At 42.9% G+C, this 20201-nt stretch overlaps 2 protein-coding genes across 3 annotated transcripts in view; one reads left to right on the top strand and one right to left on the bottom strand.

Moving 5' to 3' along the window:
* Positions 1–8473, top strand: part of PHF20 (PHD finger protein 20) — a 125970-nt gene extending 117497 nt beyond the window's left edge. For both annotated transcript variants that reach the window (XM_080683807.1, XM_080683806.1), the window contains 2 exons: positions 2669–2852; positions 5929–8473. In XM_080683807.1, coding sequence (XP_080539933.1) covers positions 2669–2852; positions 5929–6071 — 327 coding nt within the window. In that variant the 3' untranslated portion in view covers positions 6072–8473. The remainder of the gene's footprint in view (positions 1–2668; positions 2853–5928) is intronic.
* A 1377-nt stretch (positions 8474–9850) lies between these two features.
* Positions 9851–11198, bottom strand: SCAND1 (SCAN domain containing 1). Its single transcript, XM_080684804.1, has one exon. It carries the CDS (start codon positions 10568–10570, stop codon positions 10076–10078), a length of 495 nt encoding a protein of 164 aa, XP_080540930.1. The 5' UTR covers positions 10571–11198; the 3' UTR covers positions 9851–10075.
* Positions 11199–20201: the final 9003 nt, after the last annotated feature.

The following is a 20201-nucleotide window of genomic DNA, read 5'->3' as shown; positions in this document are numbered from 1 at the left end:
CACCCTCTTCTCCCCGAGAATTGTCAGTCCAATCCCTTTCTATGCCCCTGATTCTATTATATTCACCAGTTTATTCTGTTCATCAGATTTTTTATTCACTTGATTTTTAGATTCACTTGTTGATAGACATGTATTTTGTTGTTCATAATTTTTATCCTTACCTTTTGCTTCTTCTTCCTCTTCTTAAAGAATACCTTTCAGCATTTCATATAATACTGGTTTGGCGGTGATGAACTCCTTTAGCTTTTTCTTATCTGTGAAGCTCTTTATCTGACCTTCAATTTTGAATGATAGCTTTGCTGGGTAGAGTAATCTTGGTTGTAGGTTCTTGCTATTCATCACTTTGAATATTTCTTGCCACTCTCTTCACTCTCTTCTGGCCTGCATAGTTTCTGTTGAGAAATCAGCTGACAGTCGTATGGGTGCTCCCTTGTAGGTAACTAACTGTTTTTCTCTTGCTGCTTTTAATATTCTCTCTTTGTCTTTTGCCCTTGGCATTTTAATTATGATGTGTCTTGGTGTGGTCCTCTTTGGATTCCTCTTGTTTGGGGTTCTCTGTGCTTCCTGGACTTGTAAGGCTATTTCTTTCACCAGGTAGGGGAAGTTTTCGGTCATTATTTCTTCAAATAGGTTTTCAGTATCTTGCTCTCTCTCTTCTTCTGGCACCCCATAATTCAGATGTTGGTATGCTTGAAGTTGTCCCACAGGCTCCTTGCACTATCTTCATATTTTTGGATTTTTTTTTCTTTTTGCTTTTCCAGTTGGGTGTTTTTTGCTTCTTCGTATTTAAAATCTTTGACTTGATTCTTGGGATCCTCTAGTCTGCTGTTAGATCTCTGTATATTATTCTTTATTTCAGTCAGTGTATGCTTAATTCCTAATTGGTCCTTTTTCATTTTTTAAATATATTTCTCGGAGGTTTCTAGAAGATTCTTGAGTAATCTTATAACCGTGGTTTTGAATTCTATATCCAGTAGTTTGCTTTCCTCCATTTCTTTCATTTGTGACCTGTTTCTTTGTCTCCTCATTTTGGCTGCTTCCCTGTGTTGATAGAGTGGCTTTGTGTGCTAGGTGTCCTATAGGGCCCAGTAGCTCAGCCTCCCTAATTACCTGAGGTGGACCCTCTTGGTGCACCCCTTTGTGGGCTGTGTGCACAGTCTTGTTGTAGTTAAGCCTTGATTGCTGTTGGTATCATTGGGAGGAATTGACCTCCAGGCCAATTTACTGTGAGGACCAGTTGTGTCTACAATGGGAGAACTTCTGTGCTGGAGACACCCTTATGAGGCAAGACTTGCTTCATTGGGGTTTTGGTGCTCACTGAGTCTGCCCCCTGAGTGTGTCTCTTATGGATCTGAGGAGTTGTAATCTGGATGGTCCCACTCTGACCACTGGGTACACTGGCTCTTGGATCTCCAAGGAGGTGCTAATTTAGCCTCTGCCTGAGGCCACCCAGCAGGAGCTACAGAGAGGTCTGCAGATTCCTCCTCTTTGTCTGGGGTTTGGAGGTGCCCAGATGAGGCCCAGCTGTGAAGCAGTGCAAGCTGCTATGGAGCCTTGGGCCTTCTTTTGGAAGCTCTGGGGCTCACTGACCCAGCTGCAGTTTGTTAGGTTTTAGATTGCAAATGGCCAGGCCATTCATATGCAACAGCCTCTGCGCACAGTTTGGGTGGGGTTGTAAATTGGGTGGGGCGGGGTCTCAGGGAATCACCAGGGCAGAGCAAACAGGAATGGCTGCCCGTCAGCCCTTCCCCGAAGAGGCCCCCGGATCTCTGTGTCCTGCAGCACCATGCAGGAACAATGATCACTGCAGACACCTCTGAGAGAAAGCCGCCCTCGCATTCCGTCCTGATGCCAGACAGTTCAGTTTCTCTCCGTATGAGTCTGGGTCCCCAAAGTCTTGTCCGGAACTGGAGTTAAGAGCAGTCAGGAGCTTGTATCTCCCTTCCGATTGAAAAAGGCAACAGCGTACCCAGTTGCCAGCCCCTTTCGCGCACACCTCCATACTTCCTCACCTCCACACCTTCTATCAGACTCAGTGCGCTTTTCTCTTTCCTTCTAGTTGTAGAATTTCCACTCAGCCTTCTAGTGGTTCTGGATGATATTCGTTTTGTCTTTTAGTTGTAGTTTTGATGTGGTTGTGCGCGGCAGCAAGTTGTGTTTACCTATGCCGCCATCTTGGTTGTCCAGCACTGTGTTTTATACTATCTCATATTCACGAACATTTAAAGTAGATTTTACTACTACCCTCTTTCCCAAAAGGGAACCAGAAGCTTGGAGAGGTGAAATAACTTATCCAGGTTCATGTATTCAGCAAGACATACAGGTAGGACTTAAACTCTTGTTTGATTCCCACATATCTTGTTTATACTTCTGCTATACTCTGATCTCAGGGCTCTAGAAGCCATTCTGTGAAGCTCACACATAAGGCCTAGGGCATTGGACAAGCCACTGAGAAGCAGCCGTGGGGTCCTCCAAGCCAGAGGTCTGTGCTGCCCTGAGGTGGTTGCAGTTGCTACAGCAGGCATGTTTTTGGCCAGTGCCCAAGAGAGGGAGGAAAGAGATAGATATTTGGAATATTTAAACTGCAACTGGTTTTTCAGATGGTGTCAAACACTGGCTGGCTGGAGCTGTCTCCATTCAGTAACTTAAATGTCAATTGCATCCCCAGGTGAGGGAATATGTCTCCAAAAAGGTCCTACCAGAGGAAACCCCTGCTCAAAAGCTGCTGGACAGAGGTGGAGAGGGGCTCCTGAGCTCCCAGCACCAGTGGCAGTTTAACCTGCTGACCCATGTGGAATCTCTTCAGGACGAAGTCACGCATAGGATGGACTCCATTGAGAAGGAGCTGGACGGTAGGTCTCCTCCCTACTTCTCTGCCCATTGGCAGGCACTGCGAGCTTGCCAGGATGAGCTGCTTTCTGAACTCCCCTACCTGGCTCTCCAGGGACAATGTATTTCTTGCCTCCTTTTCAGTTTTCCATTCTCTTCTCAAGATGGACCAGCCTTACTTTTAGTATTTATCGGTTACTTGTAAGGTCTGTGTGATGCTAGGGGTTCTGCCTCACTTGCCCAGTCTTTTCTGCGGAAGAGCAAGTACACTCTGCCTGCAGACTGTGTGTAAGTTGAGCAAATCTTTATTGACCAAGTTCTTAATTGGGTTTTTAGGATATCTGAGGATTAATATAAAAACACACAACACTTTTATTTCTCCCCTTCATAAAATCTGACATGAAGCCTTCTCCTCTATATCTATAATTTAAAAGAACTTGACAGAATAATTTGTGTAGTCCCCGGTATTTCTCCCAGATATTAGTAGTAACAGATATCTTGTGATGATGAACATGATCAAGTTCATTCCTTTTTGATCCCCAGGGAAGTTGCCAGTTTGGTTTTTGAAGACAAAATTCCTTCTTGATTATTCACTTTATTTTCTAATTATTTGTTTTCATCCTTAAAATAGAGCCTGATTAAGAAATAAATGTTCTATTTGAGGATGCTGAGTACAGTCAAGCTATTATTACTTTAATTGGAGATATAAAACATATTATGAAGGAACTCAGGAAAATGCCATATGCTACACAGCTAGGGTCATAAGGTGTGTCCAGGACATGTGTATGGCTGAGGCCATGCCAGGGAGAACTGTTTGAGGGGCAGCAATTACAGGCAGGCTTTCTGGAACTCGTGGGACTGAAGCGGAGCTTTGAGGAAAGGGATGTCTTCTGCTGGAGAGGTGACTCAGAGTAGATGATAAGAAGACGGGCTCTACTGGAAAATGGATCGCCACATTGGAGGATAGTGAGAGAAAGAGAGATCCACATGACCTCATGCTTATGTTTTGTCCCTGAGGCAAACTGGAGGAACTGGGATTAGGAGGCTAATCCAGGGTCCATTGTGAGAGCATTCCTGGAAGAAGTTTTTATGTCTCTTCTACTCCTAAAAAGTTTGCTTGGGCTCCTTAGAATTGTAACTGATACCACTACTGTGCAAATGCTATTAGATTGCTGAAAGAGGATTGAATGTCAGACTGAAAATTGTTGATTTTCAAAGAATGGCAGTAGGAGTGGCTCTGGGTCTCTGAGAATACTTTAGCACTATGGAAACTGGGTGAACAACATTCTGCTGTTGCCAAAGGAATCTGCCCTTAGGGGAGAAGTCAGAACCTACCTACTTCTTTAAGACTTACCAGTGTATTGAAACTGGTCACTATGGAGTTTTTCTTGCTCAGCAGGTCACTGGCCACTCTCATGTGACTTTGATTCTTTACTCTTGTTTTCGAGTTCAGTTCTGAGAAGGCAGTCTTATTTTTTTATTTTCAAGTCTTGTACTTGTTGGGATCAGGAGGAGGGAAGGTTCCTCTCCTTGGAACCCCTAGGTACCAACAAAATCTGATAGAGGGAGGACGGTGAGCTCTGCAGAGCTTGAGCAGTCAGTGGAGCATTTTGCCAGACCATTCCCACATTTTTTCACTGCCTTTGTTGAGTGCCTGCTATGTTCCATGCACAATTGAGTGTTAGGGATATATCATGGTGAGCAAGGCAGACTTGGCCTTTGCCTTCATGGAGCTTGATCTTGTGGTAGAGACAGATATTAATTAAACCATCCATTATATGTGATTGCAAACTATGGTAGGTGCTCCAAAGGAGAAGAACATGAGATAGCATAGCACTCATAACAGTGGGACCAGACTCAGGGTGTAGAGTTGGGAAAGGTTTCCTGAGAAGTAACTTGCAGGAAACAAAAGAGTTAGAAAGGTGGAAAGGAAGGTGGAGGGCTGTGTTTGAGGAGGGGAGATGATTGTGTGTGAGACTGCAAAGCTGCTTAAGAAAGCCTTATCGACTCTAGAGCTGCACTAATATAGTCACTTGCTATGTGTGGCTGTTTAATTAAAATTAAATATAATTTTTATTTATTTTTTGTTAATCCTCACCCAAGGATATTTTTTCCATTGATTTTTTTAAAGAGAGGGAGGGATGGGGGTGGGGGTGGGGAGAGAAACATTGATGTGAGAGAGACACATCAGTTGGTTGCCTCCCGCCAAACCCTGACTAGGCTGGGATTCAACCTGCAATCCAGTTACGTGCCCTTGACTGGGAATTGAACCCTCAACCCTTTGGTGCGTGGGCTGGCGCTCTAACCACTTAGCAACATTGTCCAGGGCTATACTTTATTTTTTAACAAATTTTATTTATTGCCCGGCCGGCATTGCTCAGTGGTTGAGCATCGACCTATGGACCAGGAGGTCATGATTCGATTCCCAGTCAGGGCATATGCCTGGGTTGGGGGCTCGATCTCCAGTAAGGGGCGTGTAGGAGGCAGCTGATCATTGATTCTCTCTCATCATTAATGTTTCTCTCTCTCTCCCCCTCCCTCTCTAAAAGCAATAAAAAATATTTTTTAAAAATTTATTGATTTGAAAGAGAGGAAGTGGGTGGGGGGGAGAGAGAGAAGAGAAACATCAATTTGTTATTACACTTATTTATGCATTTATTGGTTGATTCTTGTTTGTGCCCTGACCTGGGATCAAATTGGCAACCTTGGCATATTGGGACGATACTCTAATAACTGAGTTACCCATCCAGGGTAAAATGAAATACAATTTAAATTCAGTTTCTCATTTGCACTAGCCATGTTTTAAATGCTCAGTAGGTACACATGGCTGGTGGCTACTGTATCAGACAACACAGACCATTTCCATGTTTCAGAAAGTTCTGTTGGACTGCACTGCTCTAAAGCATTTGAGTTTTGTCCTGGGATAGTACTTTGTAGAGAGGTTGATGAATTAATGTTGCCTGAACTGGCCTCCCCTTCCAACCCCCCCAAGAGTAGTCAAATGGGATATGGTGTTGAAATTGGTGCTGAAATTCTTGACAGTCTTGCACATCAAGTGTTGGAAACTCATTGGATTTTCTCTCTCTCTTCTGCCTGCAGTGTTGGAGAGCTGGCTGGACTATACTGGGGAACTGGAGCCCCCGCAGCCCCTGGCCAGGCTTCCACAGCTCAAGCATTGCATTAAGCAGCTGCTGACGGACTTGGGCAAGGTGCAGCAGATCTCGCTCTGCTGTTCAACATGAAACAGGGCACCCAAAACTAATGGGGGCACAATACAGGGGTGCCTGCAGGAGGAACTTTGCATTTTTTAAATAAATAAACCTAGCATGCCGAATGCATGTGACACCGACTGACTTCAGGGATCTGGGCAGACGGGGTGTGATGGACATTGGACAAAGAGGCCATTTTGGCTGCTGGAGGGCAGGGCACTCTGATCTCAGAGCCTACCAAAAAGGTAGCAAACAGACTCTTAGGATTCCCTTCTTCTGTGCACATCGTTGGATGGAGAGTGAGTCTTTTGCACAAACTTCACTTGAAATCGTGCCACTGATGATAAATGGAATGAGAGCCAAAAAAGTTTCGTCGGAAACTGTTGTAGATTCAACTTGCAGCTTATTTAATTGACTTTTCTGTCAGGTTGGGGCACATGCCAAGCCTTGTGGTTTCTGCCTGGCATGGAATTAGGCAGCAGGTATCATTTTCATTTTTCCAGCTTCATGGGAATGTCGTGACTTCATTCTGTGGAGATTGGGAAGGAGCAGTGGTCTTGGCTGCCCTGTCTGCTGTCGGACTCTTCACTTTTCTCATCACATCTCGTGCATGACTTCATGGTACCGGGGACAAGTTTTGTATGCTGTCACCCCAGAGTTGGCTGGGTGTGTGTCTTTTATAGCAGAGCCCATACAGCCTGTGGAGGAACTAGAATCTCACTGTTCTAAGAAGCTAGGAGGAATTCCAAACTGAAGCAGGCAGCGTCTGGAACCCAAAGGACAGCATTTTCTACCCACTTCTTAATATTGACAGCTTCCCAGTTCTATTTAATGTCCAAAAAGTGTTTCCCCAAATTTTGAACTCTTTCACTGTAAAGATTTGTTACAAAGAATGTGGTTTGGGGAATTACCTTATTTTATATTGCTGTAAACAAACTTTAGATTCTACATGTGCCGCTTTCCTCCTTCCCTGAAGGGTGTATGTTTAATAGTGGCATTTTCAAAATTGTTTTAATATACTTTAACACTTTAAATTTCCGGTTTGTATTATTTTGTGAAATTAAGGTGATTATGCTGCTTAATGTCCAGATACAATTTGTACCTTTTGAGACAATATTTGTTACTCTCACAGGTTACGGTTCTACATGTAATTGCTATATTGTTGTTTTTTCCTTACTAGACAAAGTTAAAGAAAATGTTCCATGTTTTGAGGAGTGACCTGTTTCACTGTTGAGTTTTCTTACATCACTAAAAGCAAAAAGCAAAGCACAGTTGTCCATTAACACAAGTTAATTATGGGTTTATGAATCTGTAATGTTATATGCTGCAAATATTTACTATGTAAACGTGAAGTAGCCAATATCGCAATAGCAATGACAGTATCTCCAGCGATTTGTGGAATGGTTAGGCTTTAGGCACAGGTCATTGTGGTCATGAAAGCCTCTGTACCAAGATCTATTTCAGGGAATGCTGTCCAGCGATTTGTTCACCATGTGATATAAAATGAATTTAGGACAAGTTGACCTGCTGTAGCTTTTCCATCAGAGGGAATACATGTAGCTATGACATCTGTAATAAAGCTGACACAATTCCTCTACAAAGAGGCTGTTTCCCGTTGCTAAGGTTGGCATTTCTGGTATAGGAAGAAACCCTCTAGGAGTGTGCATGGCATCTATGTTTTGCATAATTTATCAGACAGCCTCATTCTAAGAACTGTGTGATGCTTGTCTGAAAAGGGAAGAAATAGGATGGTTTTCTGTAGCCACAACTGTGAGGTATGATGACTTGTATTATTAGATTACTGATATTTTCCCCCTTAAAATAAATTTGAGTGTCGCATTTGGGGGAGCTGTAACCTTAGGACAATTTCATGACTTTTTCAAAGATGGAATTAAACTAACTGAATTACCCTAATTTTGTCCATTAGTTGGGCTTATTAAGTTCTGCAAAGAAAAAAAGTCCCATTTCACTCATTGTGACTTTTGTCTGTAGGGAAGCAGGGATGATTCCAAGTTCTAGTAACCTCAGTGTGCTTCCCTAATTTAAAGCCATGTTAAGGGGCTCCATCCTCATTCCTGGGTCAATCTGAATAAACCCCAAGTTGGAGCACTGGAAACTGTTATTTGCAAATATTACTGTTACCATTTAGAAATACGTACACTACCTAAGTTTTCTTTTGAGTAAAACTATCCACCTCTTAAAAAATTGCCTTGACAAACAGTTCTGGTTTGAGTAATCATTTTGTTTCTTTAAGTGATAGAGTATATGCAAGGTGGACCCTTGATGAGCCAACGTTGCACTGTGGATACATTATGTTTACGCGCTATTAGAACAGAAGGCGCTGTATATAGAAATGTTGCTTTGAAGCAATATTTGCAAAACATGCAAACTTCTGTATCTGTATTTGGAAAAAATAAAACAGGTTTTTGTTGCTATGTTTGTCATGTTATTGAGTTATAAAATTCTCTATTCTTAATATGCATTATTTAACTTCCTATAAACATTATCTTTTAAAGGAAGTATGCTTTTACATTCTTAACAGATTTATATTCTGCAGGGAGACAGATGGATATAAGCTCAAGACCCTAAATCCCAAGAAAGTATGCAAAATACTTTTGAATTAATTTATCTGTAATATTCAAAAGTAAAATGTCCCACACCAGCCTCTAGCCCATTCTAGCTCATGTGTTGTGAACTGCAGGCTTATTAGATATTGATTATTGAAAGCAGTGCAGGGAAGACAGGTTTGGCCTTCCTGATAAGAGATGGCATCCTGATGCATTTAGGATACTTTTGAGACAAATCCAAACCGCCTGTGGACCCCAATTAGCTCCTTCCTGGTTGGGCTGAAGACTCAAGGAACAGAGTAGGCTTTAGATTTCATAGAAGAGCTTCCCTATTTCCACATTCCTTCTTCCCTTTCTTTTTTTCTTAATCCTCACCTGAGGGTATTTTTCCCATTGCTTTTCAGAGTGTAAGGGGGAGGGAGAAACATTGATGTGAGAGACACACTGCCTTCAGCAAGCGAAAAGATGCTCTAACTACTTAGACACAGGGGCCAAGCTCCTTCCTACCTTTCTAAACAATTAAGCTTAGTTAAATAAATGGAAGTGGTTGGAGAGAAATTTAAATGGGTAGCTCTCCTGGCCGGGCAAGCTCAGTTGGTTCGAGCCATCCCATCTGCCTGATACGCCAAGGTTGCATGTTTGATTCTCTGGTCAGGGCACATACAAGAATCAACCAATGAATCCATAAATATGTGGAACGACAAAATCAATTTTTTTCAAATGCCTAGCTCTAGCAATATAATCAATTAGTTCAGACCAGTTCTGCGTTAAATCCTCCTAGAAGCCTAAAATCTGGCAAGGAAGGTGAACCTGGAGGCATAAACCAGAGCTAGCAAGAACTAGCCTATAAGGAACTGCTCTGAAACCTATTAAAATAGCCCAATGGTTTGGGCCTTTGGGAATCGGTGCCCAAAGGGCAGGATACTAGGGCAAGTTGGTGGCAGTGCTGGTACAGAGGTAGTCAGGTAAGCAATCACTTAATAGAGCCAGCTATTTGCCTGCCTGATGCCACAAGCACCAACCTATATGGCAAGATGTGTCACTATTTTCTCAGGTAGGAAAACAAACAGATTCTAGCTAGGGAGAGGTAGGGGAGAATATGGAACCCTCATTACGGACTCCAGCGAAACGAAGGACACCCAAGTAGGGTCCTGGGAAGCGTGCAAGAGAAAAATTTCCCAGATGTGGCGAATGCCTAGGCCTAGCCAACACGTAATGATCCAATAAAAGCCAACGATGGCCAAGTGAATAGGAAACAAAGGCTTTATTCTCATGGGCTCCCACTAACAAGAAAGGTTGGAAATACGCTCGGGAAAATAAACCCAGTAAGGAACGAACGAAAGGGCTACATCAGACTACAAGAGCTGCCAAAGCTCGTTTTCATTAACGCGGAGTGGGGAGCGAGGCTCAGGCCCCAGGACCCGATCACGGCTCCAGTCCAGAGCGTGCCCGGACCGGGCCGCCAGCCGCTCAGCCGGTGATGCGAACATCGGTGCGGCGGTGAAGCCGCCTGGCCCGCGCCGCCTCGGGCAAAATGGCGAGCAGCTGCTCTTGCACCAGCATCTCCACGATCTGCTCCTTCGTGCGGATGTCGGGTCGCAGCCACTGGCGAGAGAGCTCCCGCAGCTGCCGAAACGCCTCTCGCGGGCCTGCTGCGTCTCGGTAGCGGAACTGTCGGAAACGCTGGCGGAACGTCTCCGGGCCGGGTCGGGAGCCGCCAGGGCCTGGGGAGGTGCGCGGAATGGCATCAGCAAGCGGCGCGGGCCCAGCGGAGGCCGCCACGGGCGGAGGGATCGCTTCGGAGACAGCGTTGGCATTGGACGATTCAGGCGGTGGAATCTCAGGAGTCGATGAGGAGCCCGCAGAGTTACGCTCCGGGCCTGAGCTCGGGCCGGCTTCCTCCTCTTTCTCCCGCGGCGGCGCGGAGCTCCCAGTGGCCGCCAAGCCCTGATGGGTCGCCTCCATGATTCCGGTTCTGGACGTCACTCTCTGTCTTAACGGCTGCGGGTCCAGCACTGCGTCTGGTCGGCGAGAGGAATACGTTTTCCGCTAAAAGGGAGAGTCTGCGCAACCCGAAGGGAGACGGAATCCGGGAGGAAGGAGAGCGCGATAACACACCCACCACGGCGACGCCCCTGGACGGACGGAAGCGGAAGTCTCCGCTGGCGTCTCTATGATGAGCTCCGCGCGCGAGCGCCCGGAAGCCGAGTCCCGGCTACAGAAAGCGGCGCCCCCTCGCGTTCGCTAGTCGCGTCAGGAGACCGGTCCCGGGCCAATTTAAGCGTGCGGTGGCCCTTCCTTGGAATGATGGCGCCTCTAAGCACCAGTTCGAGGAGTAGGAGTCGGTGGACGGGGTGGAGCTGGAGGAGGAGGAGGAGGAGGAGAAAGAGGAGGGGAAGAAGGAGGACCAGCGGGGTTCTCTTCCGCTGTGATCTCTTCAGCTTGCAGGTGACCGGCGCCAGCTCCTGGACCCTGATTAGGACGCCGGAGCGGGACAGCGGGAGGGCGGTCGGGCACTGAGGGAAAGTTGTCTTGCTCTGTCAAAAGAGGAGGGCATCTCTGCCTTCCTATGTCACAAATTAAATACTCAAGAACTCTGGCATTATTATTTCTTGCGTGTCCTCTGAAACCAAGGGACAGGTGATTCTGTGAGTTGGGCTTTTAACTTTAGGATTAGTAAATACACTAAATGCTTTGCTCCATATGGTGGTCTCTAGCCACATATGCTTACTGAGCCCTTGAAAGGTGGCTAGTTGGAATTGAGATGTACTGTAATCTAAAATACACAAGGGCGAGAAACCAAGAGGACAGTGGGGGGGAGGTAAGGGCAGAAGGTGGGGTGGGAACCGGGTGGAGGGGAGCTATGGGGGGAAAAAGGAGAAACAATTGTAATAATCTGAATAAAGATTTATTTAAAAAAATGGGCAAAGGATCTAAATAGACAATTCTTGAAAGTGGACATACAAAAGGCCAAGAGGCATATGAAAAAATGCTCAAAGTCACTAACCATCTGAGAGATGCAAATCAAAACAACAATGAGATACCACCTCACACCTGTCAGAATGGCTATCATCAACAAATGATAGCACACTGCTGGTGGGAATGCAAGATGGTGCAGCCACTGTGAAAAACAGTATGGAGTTTCCTGAAAATACTAAAAATGGAACTTCCATTTGACCCAGTGATCCACTTCTAGGAATATATCCTAAGAAATAAGAAACACCAATCAGAAAGAATATATGCACCCCTATGTTCATAGCAGCACAATTTACAATAGCTAAGATTTGGAAACAGCCTAAGTGCCCATCAGCAGATGAGTGGGTTAAAAAACTGTGGTACATCTAAACAATGGAATGCTATGCAGCTATAAAAAAGAAAGAACTCTTACCATTTGCAACAGCATGGATGGACCTGGAGAGCATTATGCTAAGTGAAATAAGCTAGTCAGAGAAAGATAAGTATTACATGATCTCACTCATTTGTGGAATCTAATGAACAACATAAACTGATGAAAAAAAATAGATCCAAAAATATAGAAGCACTGAACAGACTGTCAAATCTCAGAGGGAAGGCAGGGGAGGGTGATTGGGTGGGAAAACATCAATTAACTTGTATGTATATATGCATAACCCAGGAACACAGACAATCGGGTGGTGAAGGCCTGGCAGGTCAAGCTGGGAGAGTTCAATGGGGGGAAAAGAGGATATATGTAATACTTTCAACAATAAAGATCTATAATAATGAAAGTGTAATATGCTAATTAGACCGGATGGCCAAATGACCTTCTGGACGACATTCTGGACGACCTTCCAGACAAAGCCAGGGCTGCGAGGGCCGAGCCCCTTGCATGAATTTCGTGCATCGGGCCTCCAGTTAAAAATAATAAATAAATAAATAAATAAATAAATAAATAAATAAGGTACTTAGTACAAAAAAAATGCAAGATATCTCAATCATTTTTTATATTGATTACAGTTGGAATAATAATATTTTGCATATATTGGATCAAGTAAAAGATAGTAAAATTAATTTCACTTGTGTCATTTTACTTTTTTTAAAATATATTTTTATTGATTCCAGAGAAGAAGGGAGAGGAGAGAGAAACTTCAGTGATGAGGGAGAATCATTGATCAGCAGCCTCCTGCATGCCCTAACTGGGGATTGAGCCTGCATCCCGGGTATATGCCCAGACCTGGAATCGACCCTGCGACTCCTAAGTCTGCAGGCTGATGCTCTATCCACTGAACTAAACCAGCTAGGGCTCATTTTACTTTTTAAGTGTGTCTACTAGAAAGTTTTAAATTACACAGATGGCTTATATTTTTATTGAATAGCACTGTGCTAGGGTAGGCTGCCCTGGTGGAATCCCCATTGCAGGGTTTATTTGCCTTGTTGAGAGGATTAAACCAGTAAAGCCCTTGGAAAGAAAGGACTTTAAAAATGTTTGCTGTTGTCTTCATTAGGTAAATTTTTTGCTATCTCTGAGCTACAGTTTTCTTTCTTTTTTAAAAAAATATATATTTTATTGATTTTTTACAGAGAGGAAGGGAGAGGGATAGAGAGTTAGAAACATCGATGAGAGAGAAACATCGATCAGCTGCCTCCTGCACACACCCTTTTGGGGATGTGCCTGCTACCAAGGTACATGCCCGTAACTGGAATCGAACCTGGGACCTGTTCGAGAATTCAGATGATGCAGGTAAAAGCATGTAGCTCTCACAGCCTTTCAGTAAGTGATATATTTTGACAGTTGACTCACAAATATACTATTTTGTATCCCCATTTTATGAATAGGGAAATTAAGGTCCAGAGAGAGACAGGGGCCCTAAATCATAGGTTTTGTATGAATGACCCTTGCAGTCTCTTTGAGCTCTGTGCAGAATGGATGGGCCTATTTAACAACCATCAACATACCAGTTGCCCCTCCCCCCATCTCTTGGATGGGTAGAAGTAGATCTTCACAGAACAGTTTCCAGAGCCTGAAAACTGTGGAGGTCATCACAATGGACCTTTAATGTTTTTTTAGTTACTGCCATGTAAAATTTGGGAGATTTCACATGCAATCTGGATTTCCAGGTTTTCTTGAAAAAGTGAATGAGCTCTCCACACTGGACCCACCCACATTCCTGCCAGTCAACAATCAGCTGGAGCTGAGTCTGGTCTTTTTCCTTTATACAAGATACTCTGTCCCAATTGGCCTCAATCTCCACCACTCCCTATTATTCTCTGAAATAGAATGTGGTTTGCATTTACTATTGCTCTCAGATTGTTTTTCTCAGAGCTGGTTTTTTTCTCTATTTCCCTTTCAGGGGTGGGAAAACAGGCCCAGAGTTTGTTATACTTACTAGCTTCAAACTTTTATTTTCTCTCCCTTGTCCCTTGGCCGTTGTGTTTGCTGCCCTGCGTGAACTGACAGTCCCATTTCCTGTATGGTCACAGGCAATCAGTATCCAGGGCTAAGTGAGCACAACAAACCATGCTCAAAGGATGAGGGTCATGAAAGGCTAAAAGGGTAGAGTTGGGTATTCCAGGTAGAAGGTCCTGCTTATACCAAGGCACAGGGTGAATGAGGGCAAAACTTTGTGAAAACTGTAGTCTAGACAGGGGAGTGGCTGAGGTGTGGGGAAAGGATGAGAGCTGAGGTTGGAAGGTCAATTGGAGGTTAAATCATAAAGAGCCTAGAATTTTACATTGAAAAATTGAATCCTGTCTTCTTTGGAAAGGGAATGAACTCTTGTGATATTTGGAATCATAGAATGTTAGATACCCAGTTCATTTCGTTCATATCTATCCGAATCATAGAATATTAGAGATGGAAGGAGAGATCTTAGAGATCTATCAGAACTGTGGAGTGTTAGAATGGATTCAGTAACTATTTATGGGTCAGTAACCCCCAGAATTTGAAAAAATTATACTTCTTCCTAGAAGAGTGATCCACTTACATACTTTTGCATGCTGTTTCAAGTAATTTTCAGGTATCCTTGAATCCACCCAGAAGCTGACTAATATTTCATTGTATGTAACATCACATTTTCTTTATCCATTCATTTATTGATGGGCAATTGGGCTCTTTCCACCTTTTGGCTATCAAAAATAATGCTGCTGTGATCATTGGTATACAGATTTCTCTCAAGTTCCTGCTGTCAATTCTTTTGGATGTATACCCAAAAGTGGAATTGCTGGATCATGTCTTTTTTTTGAGGAACTACATACTGTCTTCCACAGCAGCTCCACTATTTTATATTCCCATCAGCAATGCACAAGGCTTCTAATTTCTCTACATCCTCTCCAACACTTTTTCTTTTGCATTATTTTTTAATGTAAGATATTAAATAGGAAATTTTAAGATGTTATTAGTGGACAAGAAATTCAGATTTTTGACAGATTTAGTAATCCTGTAATTTCATTTTCATATACCACATAGTACAATACATCATTCCAGGGGACCAGCTGTGCTCATGGCGAAGAGGAAGCAGGTTCAGTTAATGAGGTGGTTTGGATGAAAATCCTCCAGTTCCATTTTCTGCATTTAAAAAAATTTTAAATGTTTTTATTGATTTTTTTAGAGAGAGAGGAAGGGAGAGGGATAAAGAGATAGAAACTGTTGTGGAGCGAACGCGAGTAAAGACCACTGGAGTCCAGACCAAATTAAAATTTAGGGAGCCTTTATTGCCGGCCAGCGACTGCTCTCTCTCCACGCAGGGAGGTCAGAGAGCAGCCCCGACCCTTTGTGCAAGACCACTTTTAAGCACATTAACCACATCCTGTTTTTGCAGAGTAAGTAACCCAAGACAAAACAGTTTTTCCCAAATAATGTCAGGGCCATGCTATTGACGACCATGTTATTTACAGGGTTATCCTGTTCTTTAGAAAGCTGACAGTGTTCTATCTTGCAAGGCTGTTTTGTGAGGTGCAAGGGGAAAGGGGCCATGAGACCATATCTCAAGGCCTGGCCTGGTGTCAGCACTGACAACCCTATCTGGGCATAGTCCACGGCCTCTGCGGAGTGCTCAAAAATTCCCACTCTCTAACAGAAACATCGATGAGAGAGAAACCTGGATCAACTGCCTCCTGCACACCCCATACTGGGGATTGAGCCAGCAATCTAGGCATGTGCCTTGACCGGGAATCAAAATGGGGATCTTTCGGTTCATGAGTCAACACTCAACTACTGAGCCACACAGGCCGGGCTGCATTTTAAAAATTAATATAAAGTCTAAGAAGCTTGCTCTGGCCTCTCTACTGACTTTATTAACTTAACAAAATATTTATTTCAGAGAGAGGAGGAGAGAGAGAGAGGGAGAGATTGATTGGTTGCTTCTCACACATGCTCCAACCAGGGATTGAACCTGACTGGGAATCAAACCTGCCACCTTTTGGTGTACGGGATTGATGCTCCAACCAACTGAGCACACCAAGCAGGGCTTAACTTCCCTTTGATGACCTATTTTATCAAACGTGTTTGATTTTGGAGTTTTCTGATGTTTTGATGAGCTGCAGCTAACTGTTCTAGGGTGCTTAATCTAGCTGGATTGTGTTTGTAATTAACTTAGTTATTAGTAATTCTCATTCTTGGTAAACCAGTGTAAATTCAGAAGCCTAATACTTCATAATCCTTTTGCCGTTCTCTCCCTTCACTGATTTCTGTTCAGTTGCAATTCTGCTAGTTCCCAGTTTTCAATGAGTCTGTTTTTATGTAGTGCTCTACCAGTAGCTCTGTGTTCCTTATTGCATTGCACTGATTTTGTTTTATTACTTAAAAATGTATTCATTCATTGCCTGAATAGGATATATATATATATATATATATATATATATATATATATATATAGCAATTCAAAAGTCAAAAAAGAGTAATTGTTATAATTTTTTTCATCCTTTTCTATCCAGCCTTGATTATTATTGTTAGTTCCTTTTATATCTTTAAATATGCTTATACACTGGTTTCTTCCTTTATCAAGGTTTAAAAGGTATCTTAAGATTTACAGTTCTTTTTAAAAAATATGGTTTTATTGGTTTTAGAGAGAGAAAAAGGGAGAGAAAGAGGGAGAGGGAGGGAGAGAGAGAGAGAGAGATCGAGAGAGAGATCAATGCGAGAGAGAAACATTGATTGGCTGCCTCTTGAATATACCCTGACAGGGATTGAATCTGAAACCTGGGCATGTGCCCTCACTGGGAATCAAACCCATCTCCTTTTAGTTCATGGGACCCCACTCCAACCAACTGAGCCACACCATCCAGGGCAAGACTTACAGTTCTTAAAAGTTCTTCTCACAAGAAAAAATTTAACTATGTGAGGTGATGGATGTTAACCAAATTTGTTGTGGCAATCATTTCACAGTATATACATATACGAAATCAATACAATTATATCTCAATAAAACCAGAAAAAAAAAGATTTGCAGCTATAAAGTTGAAGAAACCCAGGAACTTATGTTACCTCACACCCCTCTATTACCATCATACTTGTTAGCTATGCTATTTTCTGGTTCCTTTTTAATTGTTTATTTTCAACTCCTTCACTTGCATTTGTAATCCTATCCTCTATATTCAGCAAGGCTAGTTTCCTTTTTGATGTTTCAGAAATGACCTTTACTTTGAAAAAAACAAAACAAAACTCTTCTTTCCTGAGCTCTGTCAATGCCATTTCCTCCAGTTGTCTCCTCATCTCTTCTTTGAACTATGTCATCTTTGCTTTGATCTCTTGTTTTAAAATTCACTCAGCTCTCTTGTTCATAATCATCATCTGTTTCATGTTAATTTTTTTTCTAATGAATGCCTTTCATCTGCCATTTGTTTTTCTTGTTCCCTGCCTCCCTCTCCTACTTTTGGAGTAATATATTTATATAGGTCTGGTACTATTTATTTTTTACTATAACTCCCCTGTAAATGAAGAGAGCCCATTTCCCAATTAAAGGTAAGCAAATTAAATTTTTTAAAAAAATTAATTGATTGATTTTTAGAGAGAGAGAGGAAGGGAGAGAGAAACGTTGATTTGTTGTTCCACTTATTTATGCATTCATTGGTGCTTCTTATATGTGCCCTGACCAGGGATTGAACCCATAACCTTGGCATATCAGGATGATGCTCTAACCAACTTAGCTATCTGGTCAGGGCCCTGCAAGTAAAGTTTTAATAATATTTTAACCAAAATATCATGCAGGTCAAATAAAGGAATCTCTGGCCCATGGATGGCTTGTGTTTGGCCTCTGCCAGCCCAACCTCTTGGGCATCTCACATCTGGCCACATCTCATGATCCCTGAACAGGCCCTGCCCTTTCTTCATATATGTTTACTAGAGGCCCAGTGCAGGAAATTTGTGCATGGGAGAGGGATCCCTCAGCCAGGCCTGCACCCTCTCCAATCTAGGACCCGTTGGGGGATCCCTGTGGGATCGGGCCTAAACTGGCAGTTGGACATCCCTCTCGCAATCCAGGACTTCTGGCTCCTAACCACTTGCCTGCCTGCCTGCTTGATCTAGCGTCTAGCTCTAGCCCCTAATTGCTTGCTCCCCCGCTGGCCTGATTGTCCCTAACTGCTTGCTCCCCTGCCGGCCTGATCGCCCCTAACCGCCCCTGCCTCGGCCCTGCCACCATGGCTTTGTCCAGAAGATGTCCAGTCGATCCGGTCTAATTAGCATATTACCCTTTTATTAGTATAGATAACTTTATTATAGTAAGACTTTGTCTTATGGAGGTGGTAGCATTTTTCTTTCCCATTATATTGTGAACTCCTCGTGAGCAGAGATTGTGTCTTATTCACCTTTTTCTCCTTTATACATGGTTGGAACTCTATAAACGTTTGTTACATAACTTTTATAATTAGTAAAACAATAATATTATCTTAAGAAGAAATTATTTCTGGAATTAACTCTAACTCCATTTTATAAGGAGGAAAGTGAGGCTCCATGTGGTTTTACCTAAGATCACATAGGAATAGGACCAGTGCTCTTTCTGACAGTCTACTTTGTAACAGTTCAGTTACAAGATTAGGAACTGGGACAGAAATAGCACTTTATTAATTTCTAGAACTGACTTTAATATCTGACCAAGTCCCCAGCCTGCCTGCTAGCAGATGACTTAATTTAGATGTCTTTAGGTAAATAGAGAACCAATTCAGTAATTTTGAGGGAATGTAATTTCAGGCTTATTGATTCCTCTTAGGTCAGTTCAGAGCACTCTAAACTTCCTGCCTCTTCCTCCCTAACACTGATCCAATTTCCAGGGCAGCTGGCAGGAGGTGAGGTTGGGAGTGTCTACTTTTGGGGTCTTATCAAGTTAAAGGTCTTACTTATTGGCATCCTCTGATGCCCCTCACTAGTCTGGGTCCTACCCATGTCACTTGGATCCTCAGGCAACTCAGAGAACTGATGGGACCACCCCTCTGTCCATAGCCACATTCTGCCATCTCTCTTGCTTTCTCCATGCCCAATAGTTTCTCTCAGAAATCCCCTAAACTTTTGTAGAAGATTTTCTTCAAGACCAGGTTAGTGGTAGGAAGACAAAAATTCCATACTGCCTCTCTCCTTCCCTCTCTCTCTCTCTCTCTCTCTCTCTCTCTCTTTCTTTCTTTCTTTCTTTCCTTTCTTTCTCTCTTTCTCTCTCTCTTTCTCTCTTCCTGAAACCTTCTCTTCCTCTGTCCTTGAGTCTTTGGCATTTTTTCTCCAAGTAAGTGGGGGGAAAGCTAGTTCTATCTCTTTTCACCTCTGTAAGTGACTAGTGTCTCACACCATGAATGGTGGACTTTGAATTTAGTAATTCAGAGCCTGGGTCTTTGTTCCCTGCTGTCCAGTTGTCTTCACTGTGTTCAGTGCCCTTCCATTTGACTGTCAGTTGGGGGAGAGTTGGCAGATAGGTGTAGGTGGATAGGAATGGCAAATCAGGTGATACTTGTATTGTGTTGTAAATCAGCGAATGAGATACAAGACGCCTTAATGAGACAATTAATTAGGAGTCGTATATTGCACACAGCCCAGAGGGAGGTGTTTCTTCCAAATCTCTGAGCGAGAAATTTCCTGTATTTATACCTTTTGAGCTTCTTTGTCTGCAGATTTTACAAAGAGCTCTGTGTGAGTTATTGTTACAGACAGTTTGTAATCTTGGATACATAAAGAACAAACATTTGGCATAAGAATATGGGAATTATTATCAGTATTAGTCCATTATGTTAGATGGCTAGCTTGCAAGGTCAGACAGTTAAGTTTTTATCTTTTTCTATTATTCAAACTAAAACAGTTATTTTATAGAATAAGAGACTGTCTAAAAATGACAGAGTTTACAGAACAAGGGACTATCTAACAATAGCAGAGAATTTCAAACAGCAGTTTTTATACAAGATGGAGGTTACTATGCTTCACCTGAAGTCATAGTTTTTCACTGAGGATTCATATACAAGAGAAAATTGGAATTATCAACTGCCATCTTTAATAGAAAAAAGTACTTTAGACCCTATATTCTTCTCTACTTTTTTAAAAAATAAATCTTTATTGTTCAGATTATTACAGGTGTTCCTCTTTTTTTCCCCCATAGCTCCCCTCCACCTGATTCCCCACCCCACCCATGCCCTTACCCCCCGCCACTGTCTTCATCCATAGGTG

This window comes from Plecotus auritus (genome assembly GCF_963455305.1).
Source record: "Plecotus auritus genome assembly, chromosome: 8".
Taxonomy (NCBI): domain Eukaryota; kingdom Metazoa; phylum Chordata; class Mammalia; order Chiroptera; family Vespertilionidae; genus Plecotus; species Plecotus auritus.
Note: the sequence above shows the minus strand (reverse complement) of the source record. Positions and strands in the feature narration are given on the sequence as shown.

Bases quoted from the DNA above. Each gene is read 5' to 3' on its own strand.
- SCAND1 (XM_080684804.1), bottom strand. From the start codon at position 10,570: ATGGAGGCGACCCATCAGGGCTTGGCGGCCACTGGGAGCTCCGCGCCG.